This window comes from Bactrocera latifrons, unplaced genomic scaffold (assembly GCF_001853355.1).
Source record: "Bactrocera latifrons isolate USDA-ARS-PBARC rearing strain unplaced genomic scaffold, ASM185335v1 scaffold_34, whole genome shotgun sequence".
Lineage (NCBI taxonomy): Eukaryota > Metazoa > Arthropoda > Insecta > Diptera > Tephritidae > Bactrocera > Bactrocera latifrons.
Genome location: NW_017536979.1, coordinates 799,096 through 820,629, shown reverse-complemented (window position 1 = coordinate 820,629; position 21,534 = coordinate 799,096). Strand labels below are relative to the sequence as shown.

Genomic DNA, 21,534 nt, shown 5'->3' with positions numbered 1-21,534 from the left:
CAACGAGCATCGCAAATTATTACTGAACTCAAATATACACACACATATGTATGTGAAGGTGTATTTTATACAAAGAAGTGAGCAAAGCGCCAAGATGTATGCTAAAATTGTGCGTTGCAATCGCACGGAAAAAGATTAATAAGAAAAAGCGCTGCCATTCACTCAAACTCAACTCTTGTAGCGTTGTAGCTGACGTTCATTACTGTATGCATACGGATGCATATGGGCGGCAACAACAACAACAATGATATGTGCATATGAAAATAGGCGACAGTTGACGTGGCTTATGTGCTGGCGTCTGCAGACGTTCTAGATAAACGAATTGCTGCCGTGACTGTGGCTGTGGCTGACGCAGGGTATTCATGTTGACAGCGCCAACTGCTGCTGATGCAAAGTCACTCAGACGTGCATTTCATCATASCCASTTATAAATGTAATCAAGAGCTCACTGAGTTCACTGAATGCGCATCGAGTTATATGTTGTATGCGTAATATCCGCTGGTGAAATTTTTCATAAGAAGTATTGTGTAAGTTTAAGTCGACTTCTTGCAAGCCTAAGATTTGCTTTTTAATTTTTTCGTCTACATGCATTAGACTTTCTATGACGACTTGCAGCAATTGCAATACCATTATTTAAAATATTTGAAGAATAGAAAAATTTAGCTTGTTGATTTTATGATAATTAATGGTTTTTGATATCTATTACAGCTATATGAAAATGTATATTAGAGTGGGTCGATTTTTCGATATTTTTTTTCTATAAAATCACTTATACGGCAAATGTTCTACGGATCATTCTGAACAACTTTGCTTAATCTGAATAATAGGCTGTATGAGAGATGTCTGATATAGTTGTTCGATCATACCAATTTCATCATATGATCAATAGAATATCAAAGTGCACCTATGTATGTATAAAATTTCATTCGGATATCTCAAACGCTGACGAAGAAAGTTTTATGCTCCCTAAAAAAAGTTCGCCTTAAAATCGCTGCCCTCAAACTGGCTTTAGATCTAAAGTCTCTTGGGCAGAGTTGTTCAGACTAGTGCGTAAAACTTTTCCCGCATATGCGTTATATCCGTTTTTTGGCTTCCTGCAAATCAATCCGCTCTAATGTATGCATATAAATGGCAGTAGATACACAATGAAACAACTTTTCATTATTATACTCTCGCAACAAAGTTGCTAAAGAGAGTATTATAGTTTTGTTCACATAACGGTTGTTTGTAAGTCCTAAAACTAAAAGAGTCAGATATAGGATTATATATACCAAAGTGATCAGGGTGACGAGTAGAGTTGAAATGCGGATGTCTGTCTGTCCGTCCGTCCGTGCAAGCTGTAACATGAGTAAAAACTGAGATATCATGATGAAACTTGGTACAGGTATGTCTTGGCTCCATAAGAAGGTTAAGTTCGAAGGATGGCAAAATCGGCCCACTGCCACGCCCACAAAATGGCGGAAACCGAAAACCTATAAAGTGTCATAACTAAGCCACAAATAAAGATATTAAAATGAAATTTGGCACATAGGATAGCATTAGGGAGGGTCATATTTGGACGTAATTTTTTTGGAAAAGTGGGCGTGGCCCCGCCCCCTTCTAACTTTTTTGAACATATCTCAAAAACTACTATAGCTATGTCAACCAAACTCTACAGAGTTGTTTCATTCAGGCATTTCCATATACAGTTCAAAAATGGAATCACGCCCACCTCCCATACAAAGGTTATGTTGAAAATCACTAAAAGTGCGTTAACCGACTAACAAAAAACGTTAGAAACACTAAATTTTACGGAAGAATGGCAAAAGGAAGCTGCATCCAGGCTTTTTTGAGAAATAGAAAATGGGCGTGGCGTCGCCCACTTATGGGCCAAAAACCATATCTCAGGAAGTACTCCACCGATTACAATGAAATTCGGTATATAATATTTTCTTAACACCTTGATGACATGTATGGCATGTATATGACCAAATATGGGTGAAATCGGTTCTCAACCACGCCTGAAATCTCGATTATCACTTTATCATGCGAGAGTATAAAATGTTCGGTGACAATCGAACTTAGCCCTTCCTTACTTGTTTTTTTTTCGAAACTCGACACTCTTTGTAAAATTATTTTTAGCGTAATTCACACTCATTCTTCGTAATTTGAATTCTCTTGAAACTGTGAGTTTCCAATAACAAGGCATTTCCACTGTAAGAGAGCAACCCATGGCGTATACGTAACCTGCACATATCACCACAAATGGGTGTGTTTGTTCGCTGTCACTTATATGCCGAACACATTTCCCGTTTGCTGCTTATCGAAATTGACAAATATCACATTAATGGATATTGCGAATGTCACTGACACAGCTGTCACTTGCACTTCACCGAAAGCGTACGGATGGCTTGTACTCCCTTATTGTTATTGGCATTTGCTAGGGATGCAAACAATCTGCTGCAGTTGCCGCTATGTATTCCCTTCATGCATTGCTGCCACTTTGCAGAGGAATATCACATTGTTTTCGCATTATATAATTCAACAAAATAACAGACATCATAAATTTCCATTTCGGTCTGCTTCTTCTCCGGCGAAATAGGTTTGCATTGCACAACCAAGCTGTTGCTTGCAAGTATTGCTTTTTCAATGCATTTCTTTTATAAATTTATATTTTTTCTTTTAAATGAAATACTGCAAACAAACAGGAACAAAATTGGACTGACTTTTCAAATCTACATTCTAATATAGTAATATAATATAATAATACATAGATACATTTCTGAGTAGTAAATTTTATTTGGATTCACTCTAAATATTTATATTTGTTTTAGCTTTCTTATGTTCATCTTTATTTCAAGAAACCAGTTTTTTCTGAAATTTATGTACCCAGTTGTGTTAGGGACATTGACATTGACGACATTGACATAGTTCAGCGAATTAAAAGACAGCGGCTACGTTGGCTAGGTCATGTTGTGCGGATGGACGAAAACACTCCAGCTCTGAAAGTACTCGACGCAGTACCCGCCGGGGGAAGCAGAGGAAGAGGAAGACCTGCACTCCGTTGGATGGACCAAGTGGAGAAGGAGCTGGCTTCACTTGGAATATCTAATTGACGCCATGTAGCGAAAAGAAGAAACGACTGGCGCGCTGTTGTTAACTCGGCTATAATCGCGTAAGCGSTGACTACGCCAATCAAGAAGAAGAAGAAGTTGTGTCAGTGTACCTGTAGCCATGCTACTGGACTCAATAAGTAGGTATACATTTCATATCACTGGAAATATGCACCAATTTGAACAAAATTATTCTCCGGCCGTTCCTCTGTTCAGCTGAAAAGTAAGTGAACTTGGAATACCACCATCTCAACATAATAACGGTTTTTCCAATAGGGGCCCTACAAGAGGGACAACAAACGACGCCATATTTTTTCCCGCTCTTTTGACATTTCTTTCAGTACGGTTTGCCATTTATTCATGGCAAGATATACGATTCAACAGGGAGCCGAAATTATTAAAATTTACTATCCCAGCGGTCCAACTGTAAGAACGCTACGTCCAATTTGTGGTCGTCATAATCGTCCGGTCAGATCAGCAATTGAGCGTCTAGTGGAGAAATTGGATTCATAGGCACAGTACAAAATGTTCACGTGCCGGTGAGACAACGAGGTGCCTTTAGTGCCGCTAGCGCTTCAATTGAGAAAGATCCAAATAAGGCTCTCACACGTCTTTCTCAAGTGTGTGCATCTCTGTGACATCGTTGTGGCGAATTTTGCAAAAAGATCTTGCCCTACATTCTTACAAGATCAAATTGACGCAAGAGATGAAGGCGTTTGACCACCAGAATAGTCGACTGTTCGTGAATTGGGCTGATTCGGATTTTCATCGAAAAATCATCTTCAGCGTTGACTCGCATTTCTGGCTGAATCGTCAATAAACAAAATATGCCTTATTGGTCAGGCAGCAATCCTCACGTACAGCATGAGTCACCATTGAATCTCGAAAAAATTACGAATTGTCATGGGCTGGCGGCGTCATTGGGCAGTACTTCTTCCGTGATGATCAAGACCGACACGTTACTGTGAATGAAAATCACTATCGCTCAATGATAACCGAATATTTTTGACTCAAATTGGATGATATGGATTTGGGCAATATGTGAGTTTAACAGGATGGCGCCACAAGCCACACAGCGAGTGTCACAATCGGTTTAATGAGAATCAAGTTTGGTGAATGTATTATCTCGCGAAATAAATTATCTTATCGATTTATGTTTATAAATGAGAGAAGGTTTGGTAAATTTTTTTTCCAAACTGTTCACTTTATCTTAGTGTGATTTTCTATCAGAAATTTATCAATATTGGCAAATTATTGGAAATATCTCTAAGATAGCTTGACCATGTAATGAGAACATTAAGAGAGCGCAAAAGAAAATTGTAGAGGCCATAGCATTCATCACTTAAGAAGGAGATGACCACGATCAAGACGGATTGACAAACTCGAGGAAGACATGAAGAAGCTTGGCATAAGCAGCTCAAAGCACTCAAGGAGCTGTAGCGTAAAAGAGGACGATATTTGGAAAATTCTCAGTAAATTGAGAAAAACGTTTCATTTCATATCTTTTGTAGACTATAAAGGCTCTTAAACAAAATATAACACACATGAAGTGCATTTTAGTGGCATTCTATGTTAGTTGTACGTATGTACAATATACACAAAAGAAGTGAAAAGATACTGGAATAAATGTGAAATCGTTTTTGTTTTTTTTTTTTTTTTGATTAAAAAATTTTTCTCGCAAAATATCACATTTAGAAAACCAACCAGAAGACTTCAGGTGCAAGAGATAAGACTATATGAACTTTAGTTAAGCCACTACAATACACTTAAGCACTTAGCTAAATAACCAGAGCTACCAACTAAAGTAAGTAAGTAATAATTTTTTGCACAAAATATTTTTCAATTAAAAGCAGACGCTCGAGGCGACACAAATGAAATTTATATGCATGAATGTGCTTGCTCCTGAGCATAAAAGGCGACCATCTGCACTTTTGCCGACAAAGTGGGTCAAGCTGCATGAAACTAAATATGCAAAACGATTCACTTATGCGCACCTACAAGCAAACAAGCAGCCACACTTACACAATTACATATATACGCACATACATACAAACATACATATATAAATATTTATAAGGAGAAAGGGTGCAATTCAGCAAAGTGTGTGCGTGTGAATGTGTTAACAGCAGAGATACTTTCACTGTACGCAATTGTTGTAGCATTTGCATACTTTAGGGCGCACTACCTCAATTACCACGCCCATAATAGATTTAAAGCGCAAAATAAATTGTGTTTCGGCTGATTCAATGAAAACTGACAACACGCGGCGTTTGAGAGCCTGTGTGTATGCTTCTGTAGTGGTGTGTGTATGTGTTATAAAAACAATGGCGACAATAAAAGCAACAAGGACTGAGGCATATCGAGAGTTTTTCAAAACATTTGACACTTACAAGGGCGCTTCACCTCAGCGCGCCACAACGTATGCTCCGCTCCGCTCTCCCTGCAGCGTGTTGGCGCTTGCCTCCCGGCGGCGGCGCTTGGAAGTTGAGCACAGAAACGCACGGCAAACGGTGATTTCATGTGTTTTATTTCTCCATTCTTTGTTCTTTTGTTGTGTCGGTTTTTTGTCGTGTCACAGCGTTGTTGTTGTTGGTTTTTATTGTCGTCGTTTAAGTTGTCGTTTGTGCGTTGTGTGTTTGTTATTCTCGCCATCGGCATTTACATGCTTTACTTTGGACGAGTTTGCGATGGCGCGATACAAATTACGCTGAAAAATATTAAGCGCAATTTGCAGCCGGCAGTTTGGAAGGGAAAACATGAAACATTGAAAGTCTTGTTTCACTGAATAATTTGGCTAATAGGTAAATGGAAAAGTTCTGAAAGCGAAAAGCGGTGATGTGTTTGTGTGAAGCGAACTTTTTACATGGTAAGGACGCCGAAAGCAAAATCCACAATTTTTCAAATCAGTGATGGAATGCTTAAACAAGTATTAAAATGCGGAAAGATTTGTCTTTAGTTTTTTGTTGAAAGGGAGTGCGAGCCGTGTTGCACGGATAAATGGGATTGAGCACGAAATTGAACGAAAGAGGAACTTTAAATGTTTTGATGACAGGTGACTCACAAGAGTTATTTCGTATTAAAAGACTAAAACTAAAATGATAGGTTTATTACAAAGTTGGAATTTTTGTTTTTTGGTATACGGAGGAACGAAAATAAAACTAAATTCGCAAGCAGTAAGAAGAGTATAGTTAACATTATGTTTAATATTATGTTTACTTGTAGTGGTTTATATATTGATTTTATAAAAAGAGCTGTTAAAACAAGTTTTGTCGTCATTATACAGGCTACCTTGCAGAAAACAAGCTTGTCACGGGATGCAATAGCGAGGGGTTCCCAAATATTTGGCGTCCTATATATTTACCAAAGTACAGTTATCGCAACACAATTTAAGTGCCTGTGAATAGTGACAAAAAGGAAACTGTAAATCGCAACGCCGACAATTTTTACAATCCTCGAAACATTTTTAGTTTAGCACCTTTTGAAATAGCCTTCGTATCCTTCAGCGACTTTTGTTTTATCGCTTAGATCGACTGAGGAAGGGTTATACGGTTCGGTAATTTCAGTTTGGGGAACAAAAAGAAAAAAAAAAAAAATCGCACGGAGCTAATGCTGGTAAATACAGTGGTATTCATAGTGATTTTGATTTTAAATTCAGGCGAAAAAACTTCAGCTTTATAGGGACGACTTCCATACCCACAATAACCACCAAAATCATTCGAACGGAGTCGCGAGAGATGTCGAGCTCTCTTGCTATCTCGTTTCAAGCATCATATTCTTCATCAGTTGAAGAGGTCGAAGGTCATTACAACACTCAGCAATAAATGGAAAAATGCAAATAAAGTGCGAGCAATCAAAGGATAAGCGCAAAAAGAAGCCGGAATATTACAGATTATGCAATAATTTTTCGCCTTTGTAGGTACTACGAGTTAAAAATGTTGCAAAGTAAATTTATTTTTATGTAATACTTTGAAAAATGTTGCCTGACAATGTTGCGAACATTGAGATACTCCCTGCTGTGGCTCGCTAATCCTCACCCAAGTTCAAACACCTTATTTTATATTCTTATCTATGTGAACCTGAACACAGTAATTACTTAGCCAAACATTAGAATTGCAATTGCAACATTAATTTGAATAAATTTTATCTGCTAAGTCATTTTAAACGCTACCATCTACTTTGCATGGGCGCTGCATGGCTGTACGGAATTGCATTTTCATACATTATATAATCATCGCATTAGTGAAAATACAAATCTTTTATTCATGAGTTTGCTTGCGCCCTTAATATGATTGAATTTGTAAATTGTGGTTATCCACATTAATTTCAATAAAAATGTAAGCGAATTAAATATGCCAACAGAAAGGCATATGGACAACTTATATACAGGTGTGGACGTATGTATGAGTGAAAGTATATATCGTCACCTGAAATGCAAAATAACGTAAGATGACTGTTCATAAGTTTGCAGACAAAGGAAAAACGATATAGTAGAAATATGAGTGGTTTCAATTATATTATTATTATTGAAACAAAATTTGAATTTTAGTTAGAAAATGGTTAGAAAATGGTTAGAAAATGGTTACAAAATGGTTATATATTGGTTAAACACTGGTTATAAAGTGGTTGTTTATTGGTTATATATTGGTTATATCTGCGGGCAGAATGTTAGAATTTTATGATAGATGTATGTAATACGATATACTAAATCGTAGGCAATAGAAAACTCAATTTCAGTTTTTTGAAGATACCGTGCTTTGCATTTTAGGTGAAAGTATAGAGTTTCAAGTTTTTGTTGCGACATTCGCAAAGCATAATTGAGTGCTGCATAGAAGTAACATTATTTATGTAAAATAATGCGATTACACTTATTAACATAAATAATTTTTTTATTTATTCCGGTTCCTATGGTTATCCGATATGTACCTGGTATGTATCTGACATGTGAACATGTAAAACTGACGGTTTAAGGCCATAATGCTGACATTTGATCATTTTAAACGTTAGTTAGTCCCTGATGAAAGAAATCTGTCACGAACAGAGCCACAAAAATTTAATATTTTTGAACTAAAAAGCAGATGCGTTATATTTAGTTATATAAAGTTATAATTGTGGTTAGCTTTGGCAATATTGGGAAAAAAATTCACCGACACATGCATATAAGTAAATACAAGTATAAAGAGCTGTTGTGCAACATGCAACATGCGATAAATGGACAAATAAATTGTGACGTTAGCTAAAATCTTTCACCTAACTGAACTATTTTTACTTCTTTACTAAACCAAATTAATTCAACTAGCACCCTCCCCAGTGCGCTCACGTCTTTATTGTGTATTTGCGTATTACCGTGGAAGTTACCGTTGCGACCGCATTTTTATGAAATTGCAAGAGGCCAACAATTGAAATGAAATTTATGTGTGCGCTATGTGTCATGCTTGCATATTTGAATAAAATCGATATGTCGAAGGCGGCAGTCGACCCACAATGGCCTGGCGAAATAGGGCAAAGGGGAGCATAAGCGAGGGAAATTGTACAAAGGATGCATGGATATGCAAACGAAAACTTATGCAATGCTAAACATGTGTTTGTTTGTGTGCGTTTCGCTTTTATTCAATGGTTCGTGGCATGGAACTTCTTTGCCACACGCACATGCACCCTGCGCAGCCAATGTGCGGCATAAGCATGCGCTCACACAAACACATGCATGCATTATTTTATTTCTTTATAAATGCATGTAAAAAGGGTTTATGTGCTTTGCAGTGTTTACCAGTTTCTCTCTGGCACAACGGGCCTTCAGCTTTTGAGGTCAATTTGCGCATATTAAAGTGCCCCGCTACCGAGCACACGCTGACACACAGAAGTCTGTGTGGGAAGGCGCACCAGCATTTCGGAAAGGCAACGTATGGATTTGTATGTGTATGTGAGTGTGTAGATGTGTGTGTGGGCTGCGTAGTGTGCGGTTAGAAGCAACAGGCTGTCTGTTGCGCGACAGACAAGACATTGCTAATGCGGCGAGCGCTTTGGCTTGCATGACAACCACGGCTGGTGTTGTTGTTGATAAATGTGCGTATATTTTGGGTCGCCCCTTTTCATGTTGACCCACATCCACGATGCAGCTATTCGCCTCTGCACTAGTTCTGCCGTCGCCATTTCTGCTTGCCTTCAATTTTTTGTTGCTGTTGTTGCGTGCAAAGTGGTTTATAAAACATGCAATGACATATTTATTCTCTAGGAAATACCTGAGTCACTTTAACATTGCTACTAATACTACATATTAAAAACAAAAACAACTCGCTTGTAGTTGCCTTACTGCTTGTTATTCAGAGGACTCACTAAAAAGAGGGCATTTCTTAGTCGCGTGCAGCTAAACCATTCTTAGAAAATTACTAATATAGATTCAAAATGCCTATGAGTCGCTAACGGTTTATAAGCTGTTGAAATATATTTTTTTGTACAGATAAAAAAGCGATTTAGAGGAATGAATTGGAATTGTGCAATATAATTGTTTCGTAAGTGCCGCTAAAATGAATTGAAGAAAAAACTTTGTGTATTTTTTTGGATTGTACGGATATAGTAGAATCTTTTGTATGATGTGAAATATATAATTAAAGTTGGAAGGCTGCCATCTCTTTGAAAATTTTAAATCAATTAAATATAGACATTATATTAACACTATAAACTGGAGCAGTTTAACAAGGTAAAATTGAAAGAATTTTTTGAGTAGAGCTGCCACCTACTTAAAATTAAAACAAAAAAAAAATTTCTTTGTTTACAATAGGGGCTTAAAGGGACACGTAATCTGAAATTTAGAGTTGCCACGTAGTTCAAATTTTAATTCAGCAAAATCTATAAAAATACCTCTTTTTAAATATGGGTTGGAAGGTGGGAGTTTTTTGAAAAAAAGAATATTTTTTTTTGAGTAGAGTTACCACCTCGTTAAAAGTTTAAATCAGAAAAATGAAAAAAATATTTTTTTGTTTACAATAGCGGAGAACATGTAGCGTGTAATTAAAAAAAAAATTGATTACATTTGCCACCTACTTAAAACTTTAACGCAGCGAAATTATCAAAAAAAAAAAAAAAAAAAAAAAAATTATGGGGTTAAGGGTGAATTTTTGATATAACATCGATTAATTTTTTGTTTATACCGTTACAGATAACATCCAATGACATCTCCAATAATTTTTAATTTACTGCCATTTAAAGAGTAGTCGCTCAGTGTAACCAGTCTACAGGTTTATTTTTAATCGCGTTTTTCTAGAAACATTATTTTTCTTATATGCTGCAGTGATAACTGAAGACAAATGAACCGATCGTCATGAATTTTTGTTTTGCCTCTTATGTATATGAACTTATCAAAAATCGAATATTGCCAAACCAAAAACAACCAAATATTGGGGAAAATTCGAATATTTTTTTAAGCCGCCATTTTGTCAATTTCTTATTTTGTTTTATCGTAAGTCATTATACGGAGAAAACATTCCAGTTTCATGTTCTGCTTTTATTTTTATGGTACATCAAAAAACTCAAAAAATATTTAATATTTCAGCTTACAAAGTTTCAATACATATTTTTCAAATATGTGTAAATATATGTACCCTGAAAATTTCAAAACAATCGATGCAGTTTTGTTTGATTCCCAAAAGTCCACCTTTGTTTAGGCTATCAAATTAGCTGGACTGAGTTAAAGAAGGCTTACAGTTTAACACATTTTTGTGAAGCACAGCTTTTGTTTAACGGTTCGGCAGTTTACATGTATTTATGCCTTATGTTCTGTACCTCAGTTTTTACAAATCAATCACATAATCTCTCGAATATTTATTTGTCTATATTTGTTTAAGTTTGTACAAGTATTCCTCTTGCAATGCGAAACTCACATATCTACACACAATGCGAACTCTATAGGAATTTTAATCTTGAAGTGTTTCGAAGACTTCATAAACTATTATTTGAATATATTATCATAACCTAACACAAACATAATATGTGCGACGCCATGGCGTATGAGCGACTGTAAACGCCTAAACACGCAATTTCCTCAAGCGAGCAAAACTAAATGCGCATTTGAGCGTTGCAGCTTGTTTGGGAATTTAGTCAACGAGACTCTATACAATGATGAGAATGATGAGCGGAAGAAAGCAGCAATAATAACTCTAGAAATCGGCTGGCAGACGACTTAGTTCATACACTTTCGCTTTACAGAATAATGGCATGGACGAGCTGACCAAATTTCCGCACACATACGCATGCATATTAAGAAACAGGCATGTATTATATTATTGAAGGATAATAATCAACTGCGGTTAAACGTTTTCGGAGATTTGTGCAGCTGACTCGAAATAAATGTATGTTAATTGAATACAGAGACAAAACAGAACGATTAACCTATATTCCTAATATTGATTTTTCATCCACTGTGTCTTTAATGCGACTTGTACTACAAATACAGGCAATTCATCAATTTACTGTCAACGCATCAACTCATTGTCCCTCACCATATTTTGTTTGCTTGTTTGTGTGCGAGAAATCTGGGTTGCTCTCATCCAAAATGACATTTCACATTTGTGTCCAAATAAACCAGAATTCAGGTTAAAAGGTTACAAAGTGCAGGACGAACATGCCTACGGATAAATATATCACGATAATGCGCTCCTAGTAGAAAGTAGGTCACGAAATGTTTGCTCCTTTTTTTCGTTTTACGATGGTTTATGCCTTAGCATGGATTACTGAGCACGCGAAGAATTCAGCTGAAGCCGACATACATACACGTACACCGCTATTTATATTCCAAAAACGCGCTGTCATTTATTATACTAAATAAATATAAATGCCAGAAGTGCGCTTGAGCCTTAGAACGTGTTTGAAAGTGCGTGAATGTGTGTGTGTGCCTGGCTGAGGAGAAGGAAGTACAGCGCGGGTACAAAGAAAGATAGGGAGTCGATAAAACACTGGAAACGTGAGTGTGTTGCGTACAAGTAAAGGCGACGCCACCGCTTGTGGTCGGCTGTGGTGCAGAGACTTAGAAGATAATGATATGAATTTCAATAAATTTACGTTAACAAGGAAGTGTAATCGGAGAGTTTATAAATAGGATAAGACACGTCATGGCAGAAAGTATAAACAGATATAAAGTGATAAAGTTACTTGTATTCGGAGGAGATGCATAAAAGGAATAATTAATCATTATAAAGTATAAAAATATAACTTAAAGCATTGACTGCATTACTTTGTTGGTAAGCTGAGGCAGGAGAGCTTACTGGAGTTAAAAATGAGTACTGTGCTGTCAAAATATGTTTTTAGGACATTTCTTTCGGCTTAAATGTGCAAGGAGGATTTTAAGAAGGGAAGGTGTTTTTAAGAGGCTCTTAAGAAGGCAAACAATCCACACATTTTTTTGGGAAATTGTGCTTTGGATATCATTTGACGGGTTCTCATTTAAGATGGAACCAAAAATCAATGAGGAATTGTCAGAATAAATATAAAATGTTGCCTACATTTAGGCGAATGCAGTACTCTGTCTGAATGTGTACGGTCTTTATTTGAATTTCACCATGAGAAAGTACATATCTCCAAGAATAGAAAGTCTACATTTTGAGGTTATGTGAAACAAGTCTGTATACAAATGAAATCGAAATAACCATTCGTTAACCCTTAGACTGAGCTACGCCCTGCAGTTTCCCGTATATTAGCTTTCCCTTATTATATGTCTTCTTCCGTTTCCGATGGGTGTCAATCTCCTATGAATATATATATATATATATTTTTTATAATTTTAAAGGCTTCTGCACTAGTCTATGAGCCACGGAATTAATTCTATTGAGTCGGTAGGTGAGTTCAACTTCATCGAAAATTTTATTTTCGATACGATTTCATTGATTTCAACGTCTTGTTTTTGGATCAAATCACCAAGTTTTTCGATCGAAAGAACTCCCGTGTGGGACACATCTCTCTCACAAGGATCGCACGGAGTACCTTGGGTGGTGGCTCTACGCAGCTACCGTAACACCAATTATGTTCTACGGTGCAGTGGTGGTGGACAGGCGTTCCGAAATCCACCTAACGGCAGCCATTGGAATGGGTTTCGGAAGCTTGTTGCGCTGTGCATAACAGGAGCTTTAAGAACGTCTCCAACGGCGTTTCTTGAACCGGTACAAAGCCTGCCCCCCATAGACTTCTTCGCTTAAAACTGCGTAGAAAAATCGGCGAGAGGACTACTGACAGCTAGAGAACTTACATTAGTGCCGACTACTTGATCCCACTTCTCAACTGGGAAAGAAGGTTCAAAGTAAACATAGAAAAAAAAAAAAATGATTGGCGGAAAGGTATGGTAGCTAAGCGCAACAGCCTTAACATTTATACGGATGGCTCGAAAATGGACGATGAAGATGGTGCGGGGATATACTGTCCAGGGTTAGGCAATAGGTAACCTTTTAAGTTGCCAGACCACCGCGGCATATTTCAAGCTGCGGACTTGAATATTGCGAAAGCAGCGGAGCTGGCCTGGTAGGCAGCCAAGCAGCAATCAAGGTAATAATCTCGTATAGCACAACGGCCAGAAGTGTTTTGAGAAGCAGGGTAGTAGTGGAAAGTGTTTCAAGAAGCAAGCAAATTCACTTCTACCAGGTCACAAAGGCATCGAGGCCAAAGAAATAGTAGAGGAGATTGCCAAGATGATACCTGAAAACGTGATTAACATGACAGAAAGATGGTAATGAAAAAAATGAAAAAAAAACCCGATGAAACAAGCTACCTGGGTGCAAAACTGCAAACGGTAGATCGATTGTATACAAAATTCTTATTGGCATTCTATAAAAGAGAGAGGACTTTGCAACTGAACGCTATTTAGTATCGCAAAAGACCAGAACTGATCTATCCGTGGCATATTAACCCAACCTAACCTACTTAAAATTTAAAATTTTACTATTTTTATTTGAATTGGAATTTCATAGAATCAAAAATCATTTACTACATGAGTTTTAACCGCTTCCAATAAGAATTTAGGCTATCAAATATTTAATTAATTAAATCATACATACGGATTGCTTCAATTGATTTATTTAAATTTAGGCATCTGTTGGAGAAAACAAGATCTACAATTTGGCACTGAGCTAAAAGAGCTCCAGCTTAATGCCCTTTGTCGCTACTAAATTGTGTTAAGTATACGGAAATGAGTTATGTGAAAATATTGCTGCTTATATTAGCTGTCACTGCCTAAATTCAAACACTCACACATATTACTTCGAGTTTGGTCGGTCACTGACCTCCCGGGCGCTGCTTCGTCGCCTTCCACCGCCGCAAGCACTTCGGAGTATCTACTGGGTCTATCAAATATTGCCGCAAAGCACACTAACTGTTTCTATTTAATGTTCACATGCGAAATAACGGAAATGATTGGCTACATAGTTTCGTTTGTTTACAATTCACCCGCTGAGGTCGTTCGTTGCCTTCCCGGCGCAGCAATCCACACCAAATACAACACGACAAGCGTGAAGTGTCTTTCGTTGGTCGGTCAGTCGTTGAAGTTGTTTGTGTTTGCTCTCTTTATTTTATGCAAATTTTCGTTGCGGTCACACGCAATTAACGCTTGATTACTTACTCATTTCACCCACGTCACAGCGACATAAATAAACATTTCTCCTTCGCACCTTCCCTACCTTCTTCCTCTTCCTCTCCTGGTATTTAATTACCCTTTAATTAATGTTTACTGTCGTAGCCAACAGTAGCGGCGTGCGTCACCCTGTAGTTCTGGGTAGAAGTCCACTTGAGCTGCGCTACTCAGCCGAATTGTTGTTGCCGGTCAAAAGTTTGTCTAGCGAAACTTTGACTCTTTCGCTTCGGACTTTAATTTGTTATTGTGGTAATTAGTTGTTGGTCATTATTTTCTAATTTGACTTGCTTATCACTTTTTCTCGTTAAAGTTTTGCAAATTTCTCGCTGTAGAGCTTTGTGGAAAACCTGTGAGGTGAGGGTAATTAAGTCAGAAGCAAGTAACGGGTTTTCTGTATTACCAAGGTGTTGATTTAAAATTAAATTTAGATCGATAATCGGTCAGAAATAGTGACCTCAAGCAACACAATTAAGAAAAGTAGATTTTTATGGACCCACGCACTATATCCATTCTATGGAATGATTGAACAAAACAACTTTGGAGGCCATAGGTAGCTTAATCGTTAATAAGAAGAATTGCTGGAAGCGTAAAGACTGGCCATGAAATTCTGTCTTGAATCCCTCTTGGCGCCAAGTGCTACTCTAGACCCTTGTTTTGACACGCAAAATCAAATTTTGTACAAAGTGTGCTCAAAACCAAACGGCAATTAAAAACAAAAAAATTGCGGGTTTAGAATGTCGAACTGTAAAGTTTTTTTTTATTATGTTCGTATGCATGCCTCTGATGTACGATACCATTTCAGCTGTCATTGCTTACTTTATCTTTTGTAGAGGCTTAGCTTTGTTAGTAACATTTTCGTTTGTTAAAAGAAATGGACCAAAGAACTTGTTCGTGGATTCTTGGATAAAAGCAATACTGGAACGATACCCCAGCTCTCAGGTTCGTCAGACATGGCTACTTGACATTAAAATTTGACCAAATGAGTACTATTTTTATTTTCGTTATTGTTTGAACACACTTAATCATGGCCAAGTGCTAACTCATGGCACAGAGACTTCGAAAATGACAATATCCCATGAGCCATTGGAGTGTGTATAGTGTGGTTGGAACTTCGCATATTGAAAGACACAAATCACGAATAAGTTGAGTTGAAGAAATAAGCCAGATAACACAGCCTCCCGATATTCCAGTACATGACATCATTGCAGAAAGCGATAAAACAGAAATGTGATGATAGGAGAGGAGAAGTTAAAAATTAAATCTATTTCATATATAATAATAAAGAGCAAAAAGACTCATAGCATTTAGAAAAATATTAATGATATAGTTTGTGACAATAAGGTACCCGAAAATTGTTATTTAAATTCCCCGGATTAATGTTATATCAAAAAAAAAAAAACAAAAAAAAAAAAAAAAAAAAAAAAAAAAAAAAAAAAAAAAAAAAAAAAAAAAAAAAAAAAAAACATGTATTTTGCTAAGTTGGTAGGGCCTTATTCTAGCTTAACTACGATGCCAAATAGAAGAGCTATCGGTCAACCAGTTTGTGAACAGCAGCTGCGTAAGTCGGTACGCCTCAGCAGTGCGTTGCGATGTTTACAATGTACATATAAAAACATCAAACAAAAAAAGGTGTATCGAATTTTGTATTTCTGCTCAAATTTCGTGCGAAATCATTGCGAATGTTGGAAAAGGCTTACGGTGATTAAATTTTATCAAAAACACAAGCCTACGAATGATACAAAGCCTTTAATAACGGTCGAGAGATCATGAAGATGTAGCTCATTCTAAATGACTTTCGACCACATCAACTGATGAAAATATGAAAAGGTGTGCTGCTTGAAATTCATCCGGCAAGTGTTAGAGAGATGAAAAAAAAAGTACGACATTTCTCACGAGTCCGTTCGAAAGACTTTGATATGAAACGCGGTCTTGCTGCACTCGTCTCGATAAAGATGCATTTTTTCGAAAATAGTGCCGTAAACAGGTCTCTTTGGACATGTTTGATCATGCGAATTCCAATCTCACATTCATGGAGAGCATTATAACTGCCGTTGAGACACGAGTTTATGAGTTTGACATACAAACAATGCAACAATCATCGGAATGGAATCCGTTTCCAGTCGATCGAATAGATAAAACAAACTTCGCTGTAAGAGCTGAAGAACATTCTAAAAAAAATTAACGAAAAGTGTTTAGAGGAGTGTAAGTTAAGCGAATTATATCTGGTGGGGAGTACTTTAAAGGCGACAAAATAAATATTGATGTAAGTTTTTAAGTAAACTTCCTAAGTATACTTGAGAGCTCGGGTAGCTTGGTTCGTTTTCTAAATCTTTACAAAATAATACATTGCGCTGTCTGCTCTATTTCTTTCATCTCCGACAATCATTAACTTGAAAGTAAAATTTTTTGACACTTAACTGACTGAAAGTGTGACAGCATTAAAAGCAGAAAGAAGACGTTTGTGTTATCATTCGATATACATATTTGATGTAAATATGTGTTTTTGGCAGGAAATATCTATTAATAGAACGAAATTTAAATACTTCTTTTTTCGACCCAGCGGTAGGGAGAGACCATACTCTGTACCAACATTTTATTTTGATTCTTTGGACATCCAGAAGTTTAGATTTTAATTCTGCCAGGATTTGGGATAATTTCTCATATTATGAGTCATTAATTCGATAAAAAGGAATCTTTCGGATCTCTAGAAAGAATTTATTTTATAATAGCAATTGGACCAAGGTTTATTGTATGAACTCATCATATATTTATAGTAAAAATATATGTATTTTACTTCAGCTACAATAATTATTGCTGTAACAACTATAGTTCAGAATAAAATTTTTAAAATGTCGTTTCTTTTATTTTAGGAACCTTCGCACGGTTTTGCTTTGAATATGATGAAAAATTGCGACTCGCTACTCATTTGGTTATAATTGCCATATATAAAGTATATTTTGGTATACGATTGTCTAGTGGCTATAATACTGGCTCTAGTAGCTTCGCAGTGTACTATACAAAAGATTAATGTTCATAAATACTGCACTTTATTTGATTTCTTTTAAGAAAATACAAGTTTATAGGAGCTGTTGCATTAACATTGAGGGATTGAAGTAAAGGTACTCAACCAGAGGCAATAACTTTAGTGCTGTACGACGTTGCTGCAAAGCTTGGTACTTTCATTTAGTTTCACTGCTGCAAAACCAACGGCACAAACAAGCGTTCGCAGGAAAAAATGACATTCCAAAGTTATTTACGCCAAGGAGAATGAAAGACGTCTTCATAAAAGCGACGACAGCAATAACTCTGAAGAAATTTGAGTGGTTTGCGGCGATAAGGCGGCTGTGTGTGTTTGTACGTATGAGTGCGGTATTAGCGACAAGTGAAACGTCAAACTATGAAAGAGACATTTGACAGTCACGGCGCGTGGCTTAGTGGCAAACCATAAGAATCAGCATTCTTAAAGAAAATTATGGTGAGTCAACAGAAAATCGCAAAGCACGCGCCAAGAGTGCGCACAGAGACAAGCGCACACATAAGCACAATATATTAAGCATAACAAAGGGAAACTATCTATTAACTACTGACTTCGCACTTACCTCAGACATTTTTCGATTCCTGCGCATCCAGCTTGACGTATGAGGAACTCGTTGTGCACACGTATATATGTGTGCGTGTGTGTGCTTCGCAAGCTTCTTGAAGTGTGAAAATCTCAGCTCGCCACGCGCTGCCAGTGCTGGTTACCGCACTTGTCCGTTATGCGCCGCAGCTGAGTGTTGATTGGCGTGTGCCCCAATGGAGCACACGGCGTATGCTGAATTTTATGCCGCCGCTATTCGTCACACACATCAACACACACAAATACAAAAAGAAATCTTAAGTTTATGTGCACTTTCAGCGATTTTTTTTTATTAAATTTTTACACTTTTTTTAAAATATTTTTATTTTGTTTTTTCCAAATGAGTTTTGATATTTTTTAAAGCCACATAAAGATTTCAGCGATTTCTAGTTTCACTTTGGTTTTAGTAGCTCTTAGTTCGTTGCAGTAAAGATTTTATGTTGCATATTTCACAGAATGTGGTAAACATGATTAACACTTTTCGTTTTGTTTTGTTGATTAGATGAAGAAAGCGCAGCAGCAGAGTGTGGCTTAATTTTCCTAAAACACAAAAAAAAGAAAAAAAAGAAAGAAACTTATTAGCACTTTGAAGTCAGCATGATTTTAGTAAGATGTTAATAAAGTGTGAAATATGGAAAGTGTCAAATATGGAAATGAAATCACAACCACACTTAATATTCAAGGCATCAAGTGGCTTACTATTGTCTGCAGGCAGCAGAGAAACACTTCATCAAAATTCGATTAAGCTTAATCACTTCAGAAATCATTTAGTAGAACAAATATTTTCCCGCAGACAATAGATGCCTAAATTATTTCAACTTTGCCCAAAAATCAACAGTTTATCCATATTTCTTTGCAAGAAAGTGACAAAAGTATTATATAAGCGACATTTATTTTATTGACAGCGCAAAGCTGTTGTTTGCCGCCAAATATAAATACGAAAATATTCCGCGACACAACAGCAGAAGTTGGCGCGCGGTAAAGCAGAAGGGAATTAATAACTTTTGCACACAAACACACACACATAAAGCACTTGTTAGCCACAAACAAAGTCGGCAATCGTTCGAAAGACACATGTGACTCGAAAGTCATGCTTAATTAGCAGTTTGAATGAGGCAAAGCGGCAGATTGGAGAGTTTATTTGCACGAAAAGACACAAATAATTTTTCCAAATAAAGAATTTGTTTGTTTACATTTTTCGTTCGATACAATTAGGTTTCCCTTAGGAAAGTTATGCAGAAAATAAAATAAATATTAGCATGAAGAAAACGGAGAAAAAGAAGAAGAAGAAGGGAGAATTTGAAAAGCTGTTACACTCGAAGGAAATACTTCATCATAACTTGCGGGTAATTTGGATGTTTATTTGTTATTACAATAAAAAATTATTTACAGAATATTAGTGGGGTAATTTAGGAGTCAATATATATTAAATTTTAGATATTTGCACATAGTTAAGTAAACGTAATATTTATAAATGTAAATATATGTAGCAACTGATGCTTGACCTTTGATAAACCGAGCATAGTCAATCGAAAATTTCAAGTGCAATAATAACGCAAGATCTCTAGCACTAGATTCCAGCATAGAAAAATTCACAAAGCTACCTGGCTGTCTTCGGATAGAAAAGCCACCAAGCAGATCGATCATGTTGTGGTAGGTTCTGACATTGACTCGGACTGCTACCTTATCGCAGCCAAGATACGCACCAGCCTCTATGCAGAAAAAACGCACGTTAACAAACACAAGAAAGATTCGATCTCAATACTAAACTACTGAATGGCCCAGGAAAAGAACCGTGAAAAAAGCTTTGCACCAGGAGATGGTGAACCCGATGCCCCAATCGCTGACGATGGAGCGGACTTCCATTGCCCTACAATGAAAAAGTATCTGAAGAACAACAAAGTGGCGGGGACCGATGGATTGCGGGCCGAACTATTCAAATACGTTGGCAAAGCATCTTATCAGTTCTTAGAGAATGCATCAGCTTTTATGCAGAATGTGGTCGGACGAACGCATGCCCAATGATTACAATCTACCCTACTAACTGCGCCAACTACCGTGGGATAAGACTCCTCAACATCGCATATAAGATTCTATCGAGCGTATTGTGTGAAATATTAAAGTCCACCGTCAACAAATTGATTGAACCTTATTAGTGTGGCTTTAGGCCTGGATAATCAACAACTGACCAGTTAGTTACCTTGAACCAAATTTTAGAAAACACTTGAGGACCTTTTGATATCAAAATTCGCTCAATCTCTAAATAGCAGATCATTCTGCTATTCATATTTAGTATTGTAATATTAGTATTGTAATATTAAGAACGCCTTTCTAATTTGATTTCCATAGTTTCATCCAGATATGCTTTAGTAACAGCGAATATACGCAAAACAATTTTGTTACTATAGTCCATCTTCATTTGGACGCAAACATATACTCTCTCAAATAATTGACATGTGTCTGCATAAATGTGTGTAAGCGAGCTCGCGTGAATTTAATCAGATAGAATTCGTTTGCGGCACTCCTCATGTGGAGTTGTAATATTGTGGCGCCATGATGGCAATGTCAAAAAATACGAACAACAATTTGTCACTTATGTAACGACATATGTGCGATGATATGTATGGAAAACATTAAAATATGGTTCACGTTTGCCTCATGAAAACTTTTTTGCGTCAGTTTTTACAACAAGTAATGCGTATGGCATAAAATGCGCGAATGATAATCTTATTTTAGTTAAGCCCTTTTATTGGCAGCTGCAATATTTATGCTCTCTATTATATAATTGCGTCGAATTATTTAGTTAATTATCACTTGGACAGTTAGAGCCACCTGCTCAGCCAACCACAAATTTTCTGAGCCTGCTAATATCTATATATACTTCAGCCAATTCGTCGGATTCGTTACCAGTGTGACAACCGAGACGATAGTCTAGCGAAAGCCAGGCAGTGAAGAAATCTTTCTTTCTGAAATGTATACAAGTTGATTCCTCCAAAATCTATGCAATATCTTCCAAGCGCACCTCTGGCATCCAGCCAGGCATCCCAACTCCCTATCAGCAGAATGGATGCAGAATTCCCTAAAAGAAGCCACACTTTGTGGAAGCACTATTATTAAAAAAAAAAAAAAACTATTCAAAATTGGCACAGAAAGTTATAGATTCGATTCAACTTTTTTTTGTTCAATTTCATTTTATTTTTATATATTTTTCATTAAAT

At 36.8% G+C, this 21,534-nt stretch overlaps 1 protein-coding gene across 1 annotated transcript in view; it reads right to left on the bottom strand.

Annotated features, from left to right (window-relative positions):
* Positions 1-18,492, bottom strand: part of LOC108971313 (adenylate cyclase type 9) — a 75,525-nt gene extending 57,033 nt beyond the window's left edge. The window contains exon 1 of the mRNA XM_018937282.1: positions 18,297-18,492. Coding sequence (XP_018792827.1) covers positions 18,297-18,323 — 27 coding nt within the window. The 5' untranslated portion in view covers positions 18,324-18,492. The remainder of the gene's footprint in view (positions 1-18,296) is intronic.
* Between the last annotated feature and the right edge of the window lie 3,042 nt (positions 18,493-21,534).